This window comes from Harmonia axyridis, chromosome 3 (genome assembly GCF_914767665.1).
Source record: "Harmonia axyridis chromosome 3, icHarAxyr1.1, whole genome shotgun sequence".
NCBI classification, from domain to species: Eukaryota; Metazoa; Arthropoda; class Insecta; order Coleoptera; family Coccinellidae; genus Harmonia; species Harmonia axyridis.
In genome coordinates this window covers 34,688,270-34,709,136 of record NC_059503.1, presented here as the reverse complement: position 1 = coordinate 34,709,136, position 20,867 = coordinate 34,688,270, and the positions used below count along the sequence as shown (strand labels likewise).

The following is a 20,867-nucleotide window of genomic DNA, read 5'->3' as shown; positions in this document are numbered from 1 at the left end:
TAGTATTAACAACTCAATAGTACAGTGCAACTTAAATCAAGCTTTATTGCTAATGTTGGTCAAGTATTTAATACCAATACTAAATGTTTAAAGATGCACAATAAATAGTTTTTGAACTGATCAGAGCAATTGGGATTATTTTGTTGAAGGCCAAAGGCGAATTGCTGCCATAATATAATTACATAACATGTACTCATACATATAAAGAGAACGGTGTATACAGATTTACACTGTAACCTGAAGGTTGGGACTAGACTCTAATTATTCATTGAAGGCCTGTTTCAATTTATAAGAAATTTATTTTGAATTGAGATTACACATAAATGCCTGTTTTACAAAAAAAGTAATTAATATGAGGGAAAACTTGTTCTCAAATAATTGTTTAACATTACTGATCAGATTCCTCAATTTCCATTTGTGAATCGTCATCTGAAATAATATGAAAATTGAGGTTGAGGAAAAGAGATAAATATACTTAAACTTACCAGCACTGTACAAAAATTCCTGTTGGTATTCTCTCAAGAACTGTACTGACCTTCCATCATCAAAAAATAAGGTATAGGCTCTTTTGATGTCATCAACATCAACCTCAGGAGCCTTTCTTCTTTTTGCGATCAAATGGGATGTCATTATAAGCTGCATACCATAACGTAAGGAAGTCTCCTTAGCAATGCGAGTGAGAACAGTTAATGCATTGTCTGTCATCTGACAATCTTCTTCCTCGCAGCGTATGCTGAAAGTAGTTGATTCAATTAAACTTTGAAGTACATCAAAATAAATTATTTATTAATTTTTAAAATATTAACAATTTTCATCTCTATTCTAAATATACCTCAAAATCTCCCTTAATTCCTTTTCTTCATAAGGCTTAGTAGGCACAATAATCATCCTGTCCAAAAGATCTAAGGGAATTCCATGTGGAGACTTATAATTGGTACCCCTGATTTTTGTTATTCCTCTGTTGGTAGCCATGATGACTATTGGTGCCATTTCATTTTCCAACGCACGATTCAAGAAGGAGAAACATTCAATGTCCAACATGTGAACTTCGTCTATGAAAAGAACACCTGGGATTATCTCGGCTTTCCCTTCTTCTCTCCATTCTGCTACCTAAAAAGTTGAAAGATAAAACACTTTATCAAAATCATCAACTTCCATAATTGATAATCAATTTGCTATTAATTCACAATATACCTTTCCATTAATCTGCTCTCTAACTTCTGGTTTGATTTCACCAGTATCTCCTGCAAACAGGGCCAAAAACCCGTGGGTTCTACTGTTAATAACATCAATTTCATGTAAAGTTACTGTATGTACTACTTCTTTCCTCTTCTGTAATTCTCCTTCTGGACACTGAACAAATCTGGTTTGATGACCTGTAGCATCGTAATCTCTGGCTCTAGCAAAAGAACGGCCAAGACGAGTGATTTTACCTAAAACAGTTTGCTGGTTTGCTGTGGAGATTGAAATTTAAATTGAGAGTTTACTTACCAGTGGCTTTGTCAATAGTTATAACATCTCCGGACTGTACTTTCTCTTTTAATATACTGTCTATCATTTTTCCACCTAAATCATATATTGTTTCCATGTCTGTTGTTTTCAAAATAAGTTTTCCTACTTTTGATCCCACTCCAGTAGCTGGCCGATCTACTTGAATTTCAACCACTTCTCCTTCTATGATTTCACTTTCTTCTCTATAAAAATATTGGAATTATTGTTATAGTATAAGTTATTAAATATAAATTTTGGTAAAAATTTAGAGCCTTAAGACCAGCAAGTCTCCTACATCAAATTTGCACTTGTTGCCAGATTGGATAATTGATCATATGTTTCACAATAAAGTAGTTTCATGCAATTATCTACAGAAATTTCAATCAATTGTCGATTTATATCCTTCAATTCTGGCTTGTTTCACAATTTCTGTGATAATTTATCCAATAATCTGTGTATCAGTATTAATATCAGTTTTTAACTTAATTTGCTTCTTCTAAAGAAGAAGTTATTCCTTATGGTTACAAACATTTTTCATTGCTTGCATGACCACATGCATCGATCTATTAATGAAGTTGTTCTTTTGATGGAACTCATAAGTGGTAAAGTTTTTTACAAGCTTCTTTTTCACACACCATGTAATTCCTTGGATAGCAGTTTCACATACACATGATGAGGATGTTCTACAAATGCATATCCACTCTCTGAATTTCCTTTTAACTCAAAGTTGTGGGTAGATGCAGAACATGAATCAAACTGAACAGAGTTTGTTTTGCATTTCCAATTTTGAAAGAATAAAACTACTTTATCATTGAATTCTCATATTTACCAGACCCAAATCTATTGATGATGGGATTATATTATTTTTTCGATCTAGCAACAAATTTGATGTAGCAGACTCATTAGTATCATGATCATATATTTGTTTATTCTATTCTATCCATTTGCTAAAATGGTTTATGAGAAAAATATTTACTTTATTCGTACTCCAATACTCTTCCTTATTGCTTGTGTGAGAGCTTCAGTTTTACTCATTTCTAAAGAATAAATTTCAGATCCTGCCATACTTGTGAATGGGGTATCATGTCCAAGAGATGCAGCCAAAGCTGTAGCTATGGCAGTTTTTCCTGTTCCTATAGCAATGAAAATTAAGTGATTAAATTCAATGTAGAAAATGTATGAGAATATTTGATCAATAATATTAAAGCCTTACCAGGTTGTCCAGCGAGTAAAACTGCCCTTCCGGCAATTCTTCCATCTCGAACCATTTGTAGGACAATACCAGCAGCCTTTCTAGCTGTGAGTTGTCCAACCATACCTTGAGAAACCTTGAAAAAATACCAAAATATTAATATAGCAGAAATCATTGTATAGTTCGAATTTTTACATTTCTAGCTTCAAGACTATCATTTAATCCTAGTCCTCGAATATGAGAATGGGCTCCAATACGTTCAACACGAGTTGTTTCACGCACTTCTGCGATTTTCGCTGCTGCTACTGCCTGAAAATCAGAAAAACATGTTGAGATATTATGCGGCAAACGTATAGGTTATCTTGAAGTTCTACCGAAAACAAGCTATGCCAGGATTTTTTTACTGTCTCCCATATTTTTTAATTAACAAAATAATATTTTATTATGTACTTACAGCCATCTTATTTCACTTTTTATTGTATTAATAATATTACCCTGGAAACAAATAACAAATTTTAATGGAAGATGGAATTGAAGTTTGAACACAGTAGAGACGAGGTTATTTCCCTAGGGATGGGCAAAAAATATCGATATTTTCAATTCGAATACTATCGATATTCTTTTATATTTCGCATTATGATTTCGTTCACATAAAACATAGTTCCTTGTGATCGAAAATATTGGCATCAGATTGATTTCAGTAAAAATGGCTCCATTAGAAGATCCCAGAAAAATTAGCGCCATAAGAGATTTTTTTCCCTTTATAGTTACCATTTTGGATTCTTAATTCAAAAAGATCCGTTTCAATTCTCCAATAGCATGGCGAAATTGGAAATTCGTTTAAAACGAAGGAATAGATGCCAATGTTCACCAAATAAATTCAATAAAGTTGTCACAGAAGGGGTTAATAAGTCTTGGAGCAGACATGAAATATTTCGGACTCGTAGTTCTGGTACCCATAAAATTCCAGGTTATGGCTCCATCCATTGCTAGAGAATAAGTCTGATCCAATTAATTTTCTGGGTGATTTTTCAATAAATAGCTCTGAAATATTTAATATGGCAAGCTTCCTCAGTGTCGTCAGAAAGAATTGCGTCAGCTGTGAATTTAGCAGAAGCAGTACTGAAAAATAGGAAGAGATTGACAGGAAAACACATCAAGCAGAGAGTGCTTCTCATGTTCATACCGGATGAATAGGTACCAATTTCAGTAAAATATTAGTATTAATCATTTTTGTGTGTTTGATGATAAAAATAATCTTAAAACTGCCCAATGTGTACTTCTCACTGAATATTTCGATAAAGTCCATGTCCACGGGAGTAAAAATATCGATACAATATATACATATATCGATAGTTTTCCGTCCCTTGCCCATCCCTATATTTTCCCACCTGTGATTCAAATAATGTGAGTTTTAAATCACCGATCACTGCAATCATCAAATTCTTGAAAACAACGGTGACTGTGATTTTCACTCTTTCTTAATAACGGAAATCACCTCCACGCTTCACGACTGCGCTCTAGTTCCACTCGTTACCACAAATAACAGAGTCTCGTTACCGTATATCCCTAGTAATTACCGTGAGTCGTGATCACGTTCAATATAATAACAGGTTAACGAAATGTATGACGATGATAGAGAGTTATTGCAACGCACAAATAAGCGATCTTTTATTACAGGATCTCTTATTTTGACATGTACGCATGCGCACTGAGTCAGATATTAAGGATTGCTAAATCTAAAATACAGGCGTCCCTTACTTTATTTAAATACAGGCGACCAACTTTTATTTAAGGATCCTTTATTTTGACAGATATCTGTTTATGCCGAATATTTGCCGTCGTTATGCAGCAAGAACTAACCTAAAATATTGGTAGCTGTTTAGGTAAACAAAGTAAACTTTTTGAGAAATTTGCATTTTATTTCTTGATTTTCGGCATCTGTGGGAACCATTTCATTCGAGGAAAAAATGTGCTCTCAATAACGAATTTTTCAAGAACTTATACGATTCTCAACAAAACATCATATTTAATTTGATCCTACTAAAAGAATTAAAAATAATACTGATAAATCCTGAATTTTATTAGAAATAAGAATTTACCTATATGTATAATGTAGTATTGTTACAGAATGCTACTGCATACTGAATATTATTTTTTTATATTGAATATAAGTAATTTATTCTGTAATATAGAAACACCAATGGGATTGTTTTGAAAGAAAAATAATAAACTTGTTACCTAAGTACTTTTTTATATATCGGATCAACATAGCATAAAAAAAGCAAATCACAATGCAGAACCTAATTAATTATCAGTAATGTTATTATAAAATTATACGTTAAGTACACTTTTTTAAAATTATTGTAGGAAAAGGTACAAAAATACATAACATAATTCTGTTGAACAAAATAATCTTCCAATACTGGTGGTTTTACATGAAAAGAAATACCTGATTGACTTCCATTCAAACAAGTACATAAAGTAGACTGATATTTTACATAGTGATGATACTTTGTCAACAAGTTTCTCTAATAGTTCCATCGATAAAACCCCAGTAGTTTGGTACAGCTCCTCCCATATGACGAATTGGTAGACTAAAAACGAATTAAGGTAATATAATAAATAATTTAATTTCAATTAAGCTAATAGCTTACCTATAACTAGAGCTGATAACTATTTCTATAAAGCCACTTATGTGCATTCAAATTATCTTAGAAGTGTCCATGATTTTCCACAATGAAGTTTGCAGTTATAAAAATAAACTTCGATAATGATTGCGAGACTTGTAGTAAAAATTTTCCAAGTCAACTAGTCGATTTGTTTGAATTGGTTTTGATATATTTTCTACACCAACTGTATCTATTATGAAAAATCAATTCCTCAATAATGGTCCCAGCTAAAATTGCTAACGCTATTTGTTCTTTCATTTTCGATTTTGAACTTTTACCAAATGAATTATTTTATTTATCAGAATACAAAATAAAGGTGACAAAATATAAATATGTCAAATTTAAAGATCTGTCACTTTACTGACTCGTTAAAAGCACCTTGCAATAGTTCACATTTAACGTCCACGATAGAGGATCCTTTATTACAGGATCCTTTAATAAAAGATCGCTTATTTGTGCGTTGCAATAACTCTCTATCAGAGAGTTATTGCAACGCACAAATAAGCGATCTTTTATTACAGGATCTCTTATTTTGACATGTACGCATGCGCACTGAGTCAGATATTAAGGATTGCTAAATCTAAAATACAGGCGTCCCTTACTTTATTTAAATACAGGCGACCAACTTTTATTTAAGGATCCTTTATTTTGACAGATATCTGTTTATGCCGAATATTTGCCGTCGTTATGCAGCAAGAACTAACCTAAAATATTGGTAGCTGTTTAGGTAAACAAAGTAAACTTTTTGAGAAATTTGCATTTTATTTCTTGATTTTCGGCATCTGTGGGAACCATTTCATTCGAGGAAAAAATGTGCTCTCAATAACGAATTTTTCAAGAACTTATACGATTCTCAACAAAACATCATATTTAATTTGATCCTACTAAAAGAATTAAAAATAATACTGATAAATCCTGAATTTTATTAGAAATAAGAATTTACCTATATGTATAATGTAGTATTGTTACAGAATGCTACTGCATACTGAATATTATTTTTTTATATTGAATATAAGTAATTTATTCTGTAATATAGAAACACCAATGGGATTGTTTTGAAAGAAAAATAATAAACTTGTTACCTAAGTACTTTTTTATATATCGGATCAACATAGCATAAAAAAAGCAAATCACAATGCAGAACCTAATTAATTATCAGTAATGTTATTATAAAATTATACGTTAAGTACACTTTTTTAAAATTATTGTAGGAAAAGGTACAAAAATACATAACATAATTCTGTTGAACAAAATAATCTTCCAATACTGGTGGTTTTACATGAAAAGAAATACCTGATTGACTTCCATTCAAACAAGTACATAAAGTAGACTGATATTTTACATAGTGATGATACTTTGTCAACAAGTTTCTCTAATAGTTCCATCGATAAAACCCCAGTAGTTTGGTACAGCTCCTCCCATATGACGAATTGGTAGACTAAAAACGAATTAAGGTAATATAATAAATAATTTAATTTCAATTAAGCTAATAGCTTACCTATAACTAGAGCTGATAACTATTTCTATAAAGCCACTTATGTGCATTCAAATTATCTTAGAAGTGTCCATGATTTTCCACAATGAAGTTTGCAGTTATAAAAATAAACTTCGATAATGATTGCGAGACTTGTAGTAAAAATTTTCCAAGTCAACTAGTCGATTTGTTTGAATTGGTTTTGATATATTTTCTACACCAACTGTATCTATTATGAAAAATCAATTCCTCAATAATGGTCCCAGCTAAAATTGCTAACGCTATTTGTTCTTTCATTTTCGATTTTGAACTTTTACCAAATGAATTATTTTATTTATCAGAATACAAAATAAAGGTGACAAAATATAAATATGTCAAATTTAAAGATCTGTCACTTTACTGACTCGTTAAAAGCACCTTGCAATAGTTCACATTTAACGTCCACGATAGAGGATCCTTTATTACAGGATCCTTTAATAAAAGATCGCTTATTTGTGCGTTGCAATAACTCTCTATTATTTCTCTTGCTTCGCTTTAGGTCAATAGTGATCACAATCACCGTTTAAAAGAGAAGTTATTGAACAAATCACGAAATGACGAAAGTGATTTAGAAATCACTGATTTGCTCTTCACTAATGCACAGAATAATCTTTATTACAACCTTTGTTTATGTCAATCATATGTTTTTCGGGATGGTTCAGAAAAATTGCATGTCAAGCTAGGTACTTCTATTTTGCATCGACCATTCTGACCAATGAAATGCTTTGTCCTTTGTGCAATGTGAGTTTGATTTGTTGCATAACCTTGTAATTTTTTAAAATGGTGAAAAGCAAAATAATTTGTTCTGAGATTGTGTTTATTTTATAAATAAAGAAATTACTGAAGTGAAGTCAGGATTTGTTGAGCTCTCGTCATTCATGCATCATTGCACCATTGGAGACCAAATATACAGGGTGTTTCCTGAACATGCGGCAAAAATTCAGGGGGTTGTTCCTTGGACTATTTTAAGCATGTTTTGTCCTTGGATGATTTTTGAAAAACCTCTTTGTTTCGAAGATACAGGGCGAACAACATTTTTCATATTTTTAAAATTAATAATAGTTTAAATAAAAATGCGTACCGCACTGTGTTTACTAAGTAGGTACAATTTATTTTTAAATTTGTTTAACAACATTCCAATTACTAAAAACGGCCAGTTTTTTGGCTAAAAATTGATAAGTGCAGATGGTAAAGGAATACAGATTAAACACGGTTTTCATTTGAATTCGTTTTGTGATGTATTAGCAATTAACATTTTATCTTTGACTATTATGAATCGCTAGATTCATAATAGTCAAATAGTCTGCTTGTATGCTGGCTAGAGGTGGTCATTTTCAACAGTTTTTGTAGGTTGAGTTGAATTTTCATGTAATTTTTCATAATAAAATGTTATTATCTGAAATTTTGTTTCCCCTATATCTTCGAAACAAATAGGTTTTTCAAAAATCATCAAAGGACAAAATATTCTTAGAATAGTCCAAGGAACAACCCCCTGAATTTTTGCCGCATGTTTAGGAAACACCCTGTATACTTATAGTATAGACAGATATGTGATCTCCAAGGATGGACTTCACGCCAATTTTTCTTCTTTTAATTACAAGTAGGCGTATTTTCCTAGTGACTACTTAATGGGTTGGTCTAAAGTTACAAAAAGGAAAGCTTATGTATTTAATAATAGTTAATAATTTTAAAATAAAGAGGAAATCGATAGTTTCAATAATTTATTACCAAAAGTGATTTATAAACACTTTTTGATATCCAATTTCTCGAAAAATTTACTTCGACTATCTCTTTTTTTAAATAACATAAGTATCTTAAATGGCTTACACATAATAGGAACATTGAGGCAATTCGTCTAGTGAAGGACCTAAATTAGATAACCGCAAATAATAGATATTGTATTTTTCTCCATTATTATTCAAAACAGAAATGATAAATTGGTTATAAATCTTATGAAATATTTTGTTGATACTTGTTTACCATTTCAATTCAAAACCTTTGTATACCTAGTATGTGAGTATTAAACAAAATCATAAAATAGTAGATGTAGTATCCCGTTACAATGTCATAATTGATACCTATTGATATATTTTCTTTCACTATAAATGATTCTATTCAATGAAAAACAAAGTTATGCTATACAAAATATTTGAATATCATTCAATCATTCCAATTATCTGAAAGAGATATTAAGGCATCATTGTAACATCGTACCTGAAAGGAATATTATTAGATAATAAAATAATTCGATTTTCCTTGAAACAAAGGAATCTCACAATATATTATTAGAGAATATGTTCATTTAATGCCTTAAAAGTTCACGAACAACTGAAATAGATGATCATAGAAAAACACTCAAAGTCTAAAAAAACAATTATTTTTATGAGTTAGTTAGACATTCTTACTTAATTGCTAAATTTTTCGAATAATTGTACCTATACTTGTGAATATTCTTCAAACTATTCGAGGTGATTTTTATAATAAAGAATCTGACCATACAGGGAGTTTCTCAGTAACAATAAAGGTATGGAGTCTATGGTACAAAAATTGTTTTCCAGATTGTTTTTACTTTTGCTCGAATAACTCTTGAATGGAAAGATCTAGAAACTTGAAAATTCAGTTCATACCTCGAAACCATGAAAGTATCAAGAAGAATATTGAAAAAATTTACCTAATATTTCTATGGATACAAAACCGAGTTTAGAGTTTCGGTGTTGATAGGAAATAACAATTTCAAGCACCCTGCAAAATTTCGAGTTGATCGCATTATCAGAACAAACGTATCAAAGGAGACTCGATTGTTATTAAAATGTAAATCTGAAGAAGTAACTGTGTAACGAAACAATTACAGAGTTAATTAATTATCTGGTCGATTTCACTCCATTTTGCTTGACTAGTAAATTCGATGTTGCTAGATGACACCTTTGGGCATGGTTGCTTGTTGGGCTGCCAGGAGCTCATTGTATTCCGTCCTACACTACAGGAATATTCTTAGACCATTCTCTGTCTGACTTCCAAGAGGGATTTACAGTTATAAAGACTCGATCCGACTCAATTTCCTTCAGCTTCTCCTTGACTTTTCTGTATAATCGAATAGAATAGGTACGAATTAGTATTTTTTGCGATTTGATGTGTCCTCATCACATTTCAGAACCAAACTTATGTTTTAGTCACTCTAAAAAAAACTGAACTTTCCTTTCATTTATCGGAAATCGTTTGGAGCTGTTTCCTCTAGGTTTGTTAAGCGTTTTTTTCCGTCCGGTTGATTTTTCAGACCAGTATAGTCAAAATCTCAATCCCACGACATTTCATGAAAACATTTCCACATTTTATTATGTTGCGAAAGTGGTCAAAACATACTTGGAAATGTTGGAATGGAGAGGCCTATCCCACCCGCCGTATTCTCCAGACGTTGTTCCCTCGGACTATCACTTGCTTCGATCAATGGCACACGGCCTGGCTGACCAGCACTTCCGGTCTTATGAAGAAGTTAAGAATTGGATCGATTTCCGGATCGCTTCAAAAGATGACCAGCTTTTTCAACGCGAGATTCGTACGCTGCCCGAAAGATTGGAAGAGGTAGTAGCCAGCGATGGACAATACTTTGAATCATTAAAATAAATGATTAAGAAAATCGAAAAAAACAAGTCCGGCCTCCAAGATATTCCGTCGTATTAAATCAGAAAAATTTGATTATTTTTTTCAGTCAAGCTACATACATAGTTGAATTTGTGGATAACTCATTTTATTGATTGAGTTGTCCTATAAAAAGTGAATGATAAATACCACAAAAACCGAAACCAGGTTAAAATTGACTTAGGTACTTGCATGAGGATATTGTACAGATCATAATCATAATTTAATTCACAACTAAATAGTTAAATATTAGACCACTTGAAACGGCAGAAACAACAGCAATGAGAAAAATAACCAAAATTCGCCATCCGAATAATCCGTTACACAATCCTCCAAACCCATTGCTGTATAAGTTGCTTAAGGTTGAGCCTATAGCAGACAGAATCAGGAAACTGTCCATGAAATTTGCCCAAAGGCCGAACAACTGGGAAATCCTGGAACCACACTTAATCCAACGAAACCAGCATTCCATGCCCAGAGCAAAATATCCTCTAAAGACCATCAGAGAACATCTTGAGGAGTTCAGAGACAGTCCTGCCCACTGAAGATGCCAATCAATGATTACCACTTCAAAATCTAGTTGATTCACCACTATAATATAATGTTTTTTTTTTTTTTTGCTTTCCGTCCAAATGTTAAATCTCCAAACTATTTATCTACAAACATTGTTTAATCTTATATTTCAGTTATTGTAAATTTACCTGGCTGTAGGACTAATACTGTCGATGGCCATTTGGCCCTTGGGTCAATAAATTGCGTTTATTATTATTATTATTAGTTAAATATTGAATATAAGTACTTTACGACATTCTATTTCACACACTGAGTTGTTGATCAAATTTGGGTAAACTATGGGTCCTATTCCCAAAAACCTTAGAACATTAATATCTATCTATCTATATTCTAAGCCAAAAACGAACAACCATGTAAAAGGTCATAGAAATAAAATTAAATCAGTATTAATATTAAAAAAAAATCTGCCTAATATTTTGTTCAGCATTTGATGGGAAGATTATTATTAATTATCTTTCTCTTACTCATCAGTTCTCGGTATATTCATCTTCATTCAAACACTGAATATCTGTATCACAACAAATAAGAATTTTACTGAAGAATGCGTCATCTCTTCTGTCTTTACGATCAATACCATATAAAACTCAAGAAGAATCCTGGAAAAGAAATACCTACCCTTCACAATATATTCAATTCAAATTTGGCATAGATATTCTAATTTATAGATTTCATCATGTGATATGCCAATTTTGAATGCAAATCTGCAGGGTGCCACTTCTTTCTTACAGAACTTTATTTTTTCGGACAATGGAAGTTTAGAAAAATTTGAAAAGAAACTTGGGTTCACTAATAATTCAATAATACACTTTTGGCTCTCTTGTAGTTTTGTTATTTCTGCTCCCAATTGCGAGAAAAAAAATTCAAACAATTCTCCAGTAGGAATCATCAGGAAAATCCAAATTATTACGCAGTTAGTGAACTATGATGAATAAATTAATTAAGTTTTTGGACTTACTTGGTATAATCATCACAAAAAAGTAGGACTACAAGAAACACCCTATATATGAATAATAATTCCATCAGAACCATAGCAGAATATTGAAGAAAAATGACTAATGAGTAGAGCATAGAAGTGAATTCAGGAGAATTTGAGCGCTCGTTAATTCGTGAGCTAATGCATCCTTGGAGAACACTTAAACCTATATGCAGTTACGTGGTCTCCAAGGGTGCAATTGGCACATGAATAAGATAGCGTTCAAAACCACCTGACTTTCAAATCATGATTTTGCTATGATTTGAAATATTTGAATCAATATCAAGATCAATATACTGTATAAACTGACCGCTGTTTGTATGTCAAATGATGATCCTATTTTTTCAGTTTTACAAGACAGTTGAGGTTATTCGAACAATTAAATTAAGTTCTTTCTGGTTGGCCAATATAATTTGTTATGCAATTTTAGGTATCTTTCATTCAACAAACTTATCGTTTACGTAAGAAGCAAATGAATGATGAGGAGGTACCTACATGTTGTTAACTGAAAAACACAAATAATACTAGTAGAAATAATACCTAGACTTACAGGTTCGTGAGTTTCAGTTTATTATTTTTGATAATGAACTTTTTGAATTTTTCACACTCTTGAATCCAAGCCAAGCAAATTATGAACTATCTATCAAGGTTCTTTTTTTCTTTTGAAGGAAAATGTCTCCACTCGTGGAATGAATATACAATGTGTTCCAGATTTTAGTGAAATAACTTTGGCATCACATAAAAAAAATTTATTTATTTATTATAACTCTGGTATTATTACATTTATTGTTTTATTTTCGTGAGGTTGAGAGTGTGTATTGTATTGAAGTTTTGATAATGTAATGTTTCGAATTAGGTGTACCTACTAAAATTATCCAGTGGCGTAGATAAAGAGGTGCAATGATCCTTTTCTTATTGAAAATCTACACCACTTTTTTTTCGAAAAAATTGTTTTATTTCTCAAATCAAAAGAGCTTCATTGAAAAAAAAGATCCCTTGAATTATTTTCTTAGAACGTTGAATGATAGCAAATACTATCCACACAAGTTCGCCAAGAAGAATCAATAAATTAATTTCGATTTCTTCCATTTTTGGAAATATAAATTTTTCGAAATTTGATTCTTTAATATTTTTTTGCCTCTTAAAATCCATCTCAAGCCAGGAGTATCAGAGTAGCAGTCGATTATTGTGATAAATTTCATGGAAAACATCTGTCAAATATTTCGAGAAAAACATTGGACGGCAGATTTACGGATTTTTTTCATTCAGATTTTGTTTCTAGACATTCCAAAACGTAAACTACATATATGAATATTTAGAGTTAGAGGAGAAACGTCCGCCTCTATTTGAGGGGCGTCAATTCGGACCAGTTTGCAGGTCGCCTTTCCGTATTTGATCCTTCATTCTCAAACACAACACAAGGTTGTTCCGCTTCGCTGAGTTTGTCAACATTCCCTTCAATAAACATCTCCAAACCGCCTCTTTTAAGCCGCCTGTATTCTAAATGACACATGGCAGCCCAACCAATATAATTAGAATTCCCTATAACCCTCATCGCAAGAGGGAAAAAATCATTATTATTTCACAAAGACGGAAAACAACACTAGGTACCTTCGAATTATTTGGAAGCCAATGCTCACACATTCAACAAATGAAAGATTTCAACGATTTTTGCGTTTGAAACGAGTTACTGTTAGATGCCAAATGTTTTCAGCCAAATGTTTGTAATCCCAATTAGTTTTCAAAAGCAATGCTGAAACTCTGCATGCTCTACCACAAGATTCTTCATCGGAAGAAGAAAGTTCTGTATTATCATCGGAGCAATTGGGGTTTTTTTTTTTTTGGAGGGTTGGTTATTAGGGATGTCATATTGTAATTGACGCTTATTCAGCAGGGGCGCCGAAAAATTCTTTGTTTCAGGCGCCAAAGTTACTCGCGCCGTCCTTGAATTGTTTTTCATTTAATTTTTGGATTCTATAGGTATATCTCGAAAGTAATAAACTATAAAATATTGGGAGGGATTTTTCCTCCAAGGAATCTAGGAGGTTCATTACTACAAAATAAACCAATTATCAGGGAGGATTTCTATAATATGAAGTACTTTTGACATCTCTTTTCAACATATAATGAAACTTAAATGATAACTCATATTTCCCACGTTCAAATTTGCAGATGAATTTTTCAAATATAAAAATTTAATTCAATTCCATTTATTTATCAAAATCAAATAAATAGAAATATAAAATGATTTTTTAGACGCGACACACATTAACTATGAAAATTTTGAAATCTACCTAATGGCATTTCTATGTTGCCCCAATTAATCTCTTTATACAGGTTGAAACTTATCTCAAAATAGGAAAAGACACACTATAAATCGCGTGTTGAAATAGTTAATTATTGAAATTTAAAGATGGAATGGAAATAAATACCATCTATCTTTCAAACATACTTGTTGAATGAAGAGTCTATCCAACACTGTTTACTGTAGGAATAACAAATAACATTGAATTAGTTATGCTGTTTGATCTTTAATTAGTATCTATTTTAGTTCGATGGAATAAAAAATTTCATTAGAATATTTATATTTGCAGTCCTCTAGGTGCAACAAAGAGCTTTTCTCTATCAATGATAATAATTGAACACAGAATTCATTAAAGATTAAAAAAAATTTTTTATTTAAACTTTTTTTTTATATCACAAAAGTATGTTCATTTTCTTACGTCATAATCGTGAAATTATTCGCACTTATACTTTTGTAAAGTGCCGCTAAAAACCGAGAACCCTTTTGAACATTTAATCCTATTATCAATATAAATTTTCCATGAGCATATTCAGGATTTCATTTCGTCTAAAAACCTAGGGGTAAAAATTCAAAGAAATGCCTTTTCTATTTGTTTTCTGAAGCTGAAATTTTTGCTCGAAACATTACCATAGCAACTGCATAGTTTCGATATCTTCGCATATTGTTATCGTCTTATATATTTTTTTTACGCTGGGGAATTTTTTGAATTGCTAATTTGAAAACTGCAAAATTATTCGAGATGAAAATTTGAATTCGGATATAAAATAACAATTTTAAGTTTCTGGCCAAAATTTCATGTGGATCGCGAAACCAAAACCATAGAAAATTCAAGAGTATTATCGAAAAAGAAAAATTTCTTTGACAACAAAACCAATAAAAATTTCAAAATTCTTGAAAATTCCAAGCTGATCACGTCATCAGAAACACAGAAATTTCAAGAAGGATATTGGAAAATAAATACTAATATTTCCGTGGCGATTCAGATCCAATTCAGTTGAATGAATAAAATAGAATAATTTTCAGCTATTCGTAAAATTTCTTATTGATCGTGTCATCAGAATCATAGAATATTCACGCAGAATATGGAAAAAAATAAGAAAAGCACCGATGTAAAGTTAGGAATCTGACTTCGACTTGACGTAGTGCATTGGTGACGCCTAAGATGCATAGAATACCTGGTGTGTTTACTGATTCGATTTTGTTTCAGACTTTTTGAGAGACCCACCTGTTGCTTTGGTGGTCTGCTTCACCAGAGTGCTGTAAGGTGGCGCTCTTTAAAATTTTTCGAATTCCCGCATCTGCCTGGTGCCGTTTAAAAAGGAAATACTGATTTTAGACACTGCAAACATTCACAATAAATTACAATTCAGTTCATATCGAATTTTTACTCAAATGAATGGAATATAATGACAGACCATAGAATATAAAATATTATTGTTCTATACTCAAAGTTCACGACAAGAGCGTAGAAATAGGGGGATACTGGGGGTAATTACACGGTGCTCCCAAATTGGGGATACAAATGAAAATGACAGATTTCCGGATTATTTTAAGAAAAAAAGTCTTCTAACATGAGTCCCCAAACATTTTGTTTTGAGATACATGTGTTGAAGTTCAAGTTATTTTCTCGTATAACCTTCCCTTCACAAGATATTTAATATGAATTGGCCATAGATATTCCAGTTTAAAGTTTTCACTATGTGATATGCTAATTTCGAATGCAAATCTACAGGGTGATATATTTTCTGGAAGGATGCCTGCTTCCTTCCTCCAAATCTATATTTTGGTGAAGGGCTGTTAGTTTAGAAAAATGTAGAAAAAAAACTCTGGTCCAGTACTACACTTTTTGGTTTGTTATAGTTTTGTTGTATCTGCTATCGATTTCGAGAAAAATCTCTAGTAATCCTCAGGAAAATCCAAATTATTTTTAATGAATGAATGCATTAATTATAAGTTTTGGTATTCATTTACCTAATCTGTAGAGAAGATTAATAAGTATTTGATAAACTGTAAGACACACTAGAAACAACCTGTATATGGAAAGCAAAGCCTTTGTGGGCTCATATTCATGAAACTTTTTTTTCTCAAAATTATCCAAGTAATTTCTCATTTTCTTCGTAACACTTATTTGAGAACAAGGTAAGAACAAACGAATTAGTAACAACAAAAATTATTTCGAGTAATTTGGTTCAAACTTCATTATCAAACTTCTTTTTCTAACATTACAGATATGAATAAAAGTTGTCGTCAAAAATTTTTTTTTCGATTATCCCTCCCCAAGAAAAAAAAAGATCTACGCCCTTGGTTCACAAGAGTCGAGAATTGAGAGAAATGTCAAATGTAAACGATGTATGCGCCATCTGAAAAGCCCGCGATCCCTCGAAATCAAGTAGGTATAAATCCGAAAAATCTCCCGTTTTGTCTGAAAGTTTTACAGGTATAAGTAGACACACCAGGTATTCTATGCATCTTAGTGACGCCTATCTTCAAAAATGGGGACAAGAATAATGCTGCCAACTATCATCCGATCAGTTTGGTTCCGATCATCTCTAAATATGTAAGAGGATCATTCATGAGAAAATTCTTCATTTCGCCCTTGAAAACCGCCTTTTACCTGACAGTCAGCATGGTTTTCTACCAGGTCGTTCGGTCGTTACCAACCTTCTTGAGTACCTCAATTCCTGCTCGAAGTCCTTAGATAGGTACCATCTAGTTGATGTGATCTATTTGACCGTGTACCTCATGCCATTTCTTACTTGCAGAAGTTTGGGTTGATGGAGTTCTGTCTTCACCAAGGCCAGTTTTATGTGGTGTTCCGCAAGGTTATGTATTGGGGACGTTTCTTTTCCTTCTCTATATATCCGATTTGCCTAAGATCTTCAAATCTCTTCTCAATTCGCCGATGACACCAAATTATGTGGATGCCCTATCAGCATCGCTGGAGAAATTCAGGAGGACCTAGCGGCGTTGAGCCGTTGGTGCTGGGAGTGGCAGTTGTCCCTCAACCAGGAAAAATGTGCCGTTTCACACCTTCTTCTTCTTCTTTATGTGCCGTCTCCTTTAAGAAGGTTGGCTATCATCATGGCGATTTTTACCCTTGAAGTTGCGGATCTGAACAATTCAACAGAGCTACTGTTGTACCACTGCCTTAGGTTGTTCAACCAGGAGATGCGTCTTCTTCCTATACTTCTTTTACCCTGTATTTTCCCCTGTATAATGGTTTGCAACAACCTAGGTTGCCTAAATCCTAGTCATCAGTACTCTCTGGACGATGCCACAACTCCTGTACTAGTCATTGTGACATCGGTGTTATTTTTACCGAGAAGCTGGTCTGACCACATTCTTTCCATTGCTAATAGAGCTAAGAGTACTCTGTTCATGATACAGAAGATCTTCAACGGATACGAGCCCTCAACCTGTGCCACATCATGGAGTTTGCTGGACTTGTTTGGTGTCCAGTTCTCAATAGAGATTTGGTCTTGTTAAAGGGTATCCAGAGCCGAGTGTCGCGCTTGCGCCTACCATATGGGATTTTGCGCCCAAGTTCCGAATAGAGACTATCTTTAATGAACTTACCATTGTTCACAGATAGAAGGATAAAGGCGATGTAATCACAACCTACCCTGCTCTTCGCAATCTCTTTGGAGTTGACCTTAGCCACATCTTCAAACTGAACCTTTAAGGTCGTCTTTTTGATCATGTTCACAAGAGATCGAGGGAAAATTTTAAATCATTAAAGAGACAAAATTTCATCTCTACTCGGATGTTTGGTGCGTGGAATGGTTTGTGAACTCAGTGTTTGTTAATGCCTTCAAAAACAGTTTGTGCCATCGCGTACGTGAGTGATACTAGTGATGAAGGATACATTCTTCTTTTTTATTTCTCACTTTGATGCACTTTGTTTTTTTTCCTCATTTTCATATACAGGTTGGTTCCAAATTAGACGTAAACCTTGGAGGACCTGTTATTATTACTCATTTGAGCCATATTTAGTAATAAACGAAAATCAACAGTTTACGAGATATTTGAGTTCTTGTGATTTTTGAAAGATTCTTCACCTTACTTCATTTTTCGTGAATTTTTCTTACGTTGACCATATTTGATTATAGTTTTGGATTGTTTACGTGGCCAGCGAGAAGTCCGGATCTAACACCGTTAGAATAAATGAAGCAGCGAGAAGGTTGAGAGTAAACTTTAGGCGAGAAGTAACAACGAAAGAAATAAGAAAGGGGACACGAGCTTGTTATGGAATGGTGGAAGTCATTTCAATCATGATTTATGAATACATTTTCTACTGAAATTTCGAGTTCAATCGCAATAAAAAAATATTTAAATCATTACTTTCCTGTCTTTGCTCTTTTCCCCTTTTAAATCAAAATCTGCTGAAACTTAACTAGTATCTGCATTCTAACGAACACATTTTTAGGAAATAAAGAAGGAATTTGGCAAGTTTTTGAAATTATTTTGTCATACATAAACTTCGGAAATCGAAAGTTTTTACACTAGAAATTTACTATTCTTTTCTACATATACCAACATTCAAATCATATTAATTATTATTTAACATCTAATACAATATAGTTTTGCTTTTTTCACTCATGTCATATCCTTTTCTGATGAAAATAATCGAAAATTTAGATTTAAGTGTCAGTACACTTGATCAACGTTGGAAAAATTGACGAAAATAGAAGTAAGGTGAGAAACTTTTTAAAAAACACAAGAACTCAAATATTTCGAAAACTGTTGATTTTCGGTTATCAATGAATATGGCTCCATCGACAGCAAATTAGTGATACTAACAACTAACACCTCCTTCAAGGTTCACGTCTAATTTGGACACACCTTATATATATATTTAATTTAAAATGTATATAGGTATTTTTTTTTGAGTTTTATGGGCTCTGCCTTAACTCTTTATCTTTATCAAATGAATAAATAAATGAACTCTCCAGCGTCAATTGCACCTTTGGATATACCTATATAAAGTTATGTGGTCTCCAAAGACGCATTAATAAACTTGCGATCAAACGCTGTCTTCCTATTTTTTTTTTAGGTAGATACCTCATTTAGATAATTTATTCCTAATTATCCATTTTTCATTATGCAGAAAATAATCAGATGAAAACCTCATAATTGGAACATCAGTCGATATTTAATTATTTAGTTTTGATACTTCTGTAGGTGAGTAGAGATAATGAGAAAAATTTATATTTATGTCAAATGACCATTCATAAATTCATAAAGCTCTTATCAATCAAATTTATATGGTTTCTTTGAAAACCAGAATTTTAGTGATAATCTCTCAGAGCTCGTAAATGGAACACTCATCTTTATTCAAGAATTTCTAATATGAAATATGAATATTTATGTTTGAAATCAATAAATTTGATTTTAATGTAGAAATAGATGATGGACAGGTTATAATGTAAACATTTATCACTACACTCAATGAATCCCAGGACTAATCAGTCAAAACTCATATCTTGAAAAATCGACTTTATTCGTCAAAATAGTCATCTTCAAGAGTGATACTTATAGTTTCTCTAACGTTTCTCTTCTTTTTCATTACTCTTCTATAGAATCATCTTTGAATTCATTAGAGTCAAATTTTTTCTCTGGCGCATTTTTTGAGGTCTGCAAAAGCCAGTAATCACTGGGGACCAGAACTAGGTGATCAAGCAGTTGAAAATAAGACTTATTCGTTCAATTCGACCATGGTGTTCATTGATTCAAGACAATGAGCATTTTTAATACACAGTAACGGATTTACAGATTTGTCGCCTGTATGCTATTCAACTTTTGCCGTCTCTGAATTCTGATACCTTAGTTCACAATAATTTCAATTACATTTTCTATCAAAAAAATTCTAACTTTATGTTTATGATTTGTTCTGCATCATCCTCGTTGCACCAAATTTCTTATTGAGAACTAAGGTACCGTGGCAGATTCTTAATTATTTTCATAGAAAAGAATTCTCAAAAAACATTATTTTTGCGAAAAATATCTCAATCATATACCACTTTTGAAGTTAGGTATATGTTTTGAAACTATACAATACTTTCAGAATAGAAATGAAGCTTACACAGAAATAAAATATTTATACTTTTGGCGAACATTTCGGCGAACGACTAATATTTTTTATTAAACTCACAGTTTGAAAACAATAAAATAAATAATCTTTCTTAATTATCTATTAGTATTACAGTTTAAGTTGAATTATAAAAGCACTACCTTTTTGCGAGTCTTTAAATTCGCAAATCGTTAATTATATCACCGTACCAAATCTTATCCATTAGTATATTTTACAAAGCGTTTAGAAATTTCGAAATATTCTCTTGGAATATTGAGTAGATATTTGGCTTTTATACAAATCTCTCCAATTTTCGAAATTCGTACTTTGAGTATAATTTTTTTTAATTCTGTGAATCGAAATAAAAATTTAATTAATAAACTCTATCTGCCGCCCCTTAAAATTTGTCGCCCTAGGCTTCAGCCTACTCAGCCTGCTGGTA

General features: G+C 32.3%; 1 protein-coding gene and 2 long non-coding RNA genes across 3 annotated transcripts; all 3 read right to left on the bottom strand.

Annotated features, from left to right (window-relative positions):
• Positions 1–279: 279 nt before the first annotated feature.
• On the bottom strand, positions 280–3,269 carry LOC123676305 (ruvB-like 2). The gene is made up of 9 exons (XM_045612120.1): positions 3,138–3,269; positions 2,879–2,992; positions 2,705–2,819; positions 2,468–2,624; positions 1,492–1,694; positions 1,195–1,433; positions 833–1,110; positions 486–733; positions 280–429 (listed from the first exon to the last, which is right to left on the bottom strand). The coding sequence occupies exons 1-9, from the start codon at positions 3,141–3,143 to the stop codon at positions 389–391; spliced, it is 1,401 nt and encodes a 466-aa protein (XP_045468076.1). The 5' UTR covers positions 3,144–3,269; the 3' UTR covers positions 280–388.
• Positions 3,270–5,142: 1,873 nt separating this feature from the next.
• LOC123675842 lies at positions 5,143–5,429 on the bottom strand. The gene is made up of 2 exons (XR_006746816.1): positions 5,341–5,429; positions 5,143–5,280 (listed from the first exon to the last, which is right to left on the bottom strand). It is a non-coding gene; the product is annotated as an uncharacterized LOC123675842 (long non-coding RNA).
• Positions 5,430–6,655: 1,226 nt separating this feature from the next.
• On the bottom strand, positions 6,656–6,942 carry LOC123675839. The gene is made up of 2 exons (XR_006746815.1): positions 6,854–6,942; positions 6,656–6,793 (listed from the first exon to the last, which is right to left on the bottom strand). It is a non-coding gene; the product is annotated as an uncharacterized LOC123675839 (long non-coding RNA).
• Positions 6,943–20,867: the final 13,925 nt, after the last annotated feature.

What these genes read in the sequence shown, in the direction of transcription:
- LOC123676305 (XM_045612120.1), bottom strand. An exon ending in ATAGTCTTGAAGCTAGAAAT is followed by an intron (nt 2,820 to 2,878) that starts GTAAAAATTCGA and finishes TATTTTTTCAAG; the next exon opens with GTTTCTCAAGGTATGGTTGG. An exon ending in AGTATTGGAGTACGAATAAA is followed by an intron (nt 1,695 to 2,467) that starts GTAAATATTTTT and finishes ATATTTTTATAG; the next exon opens with AGAAGAAAGTGAAATCATAG.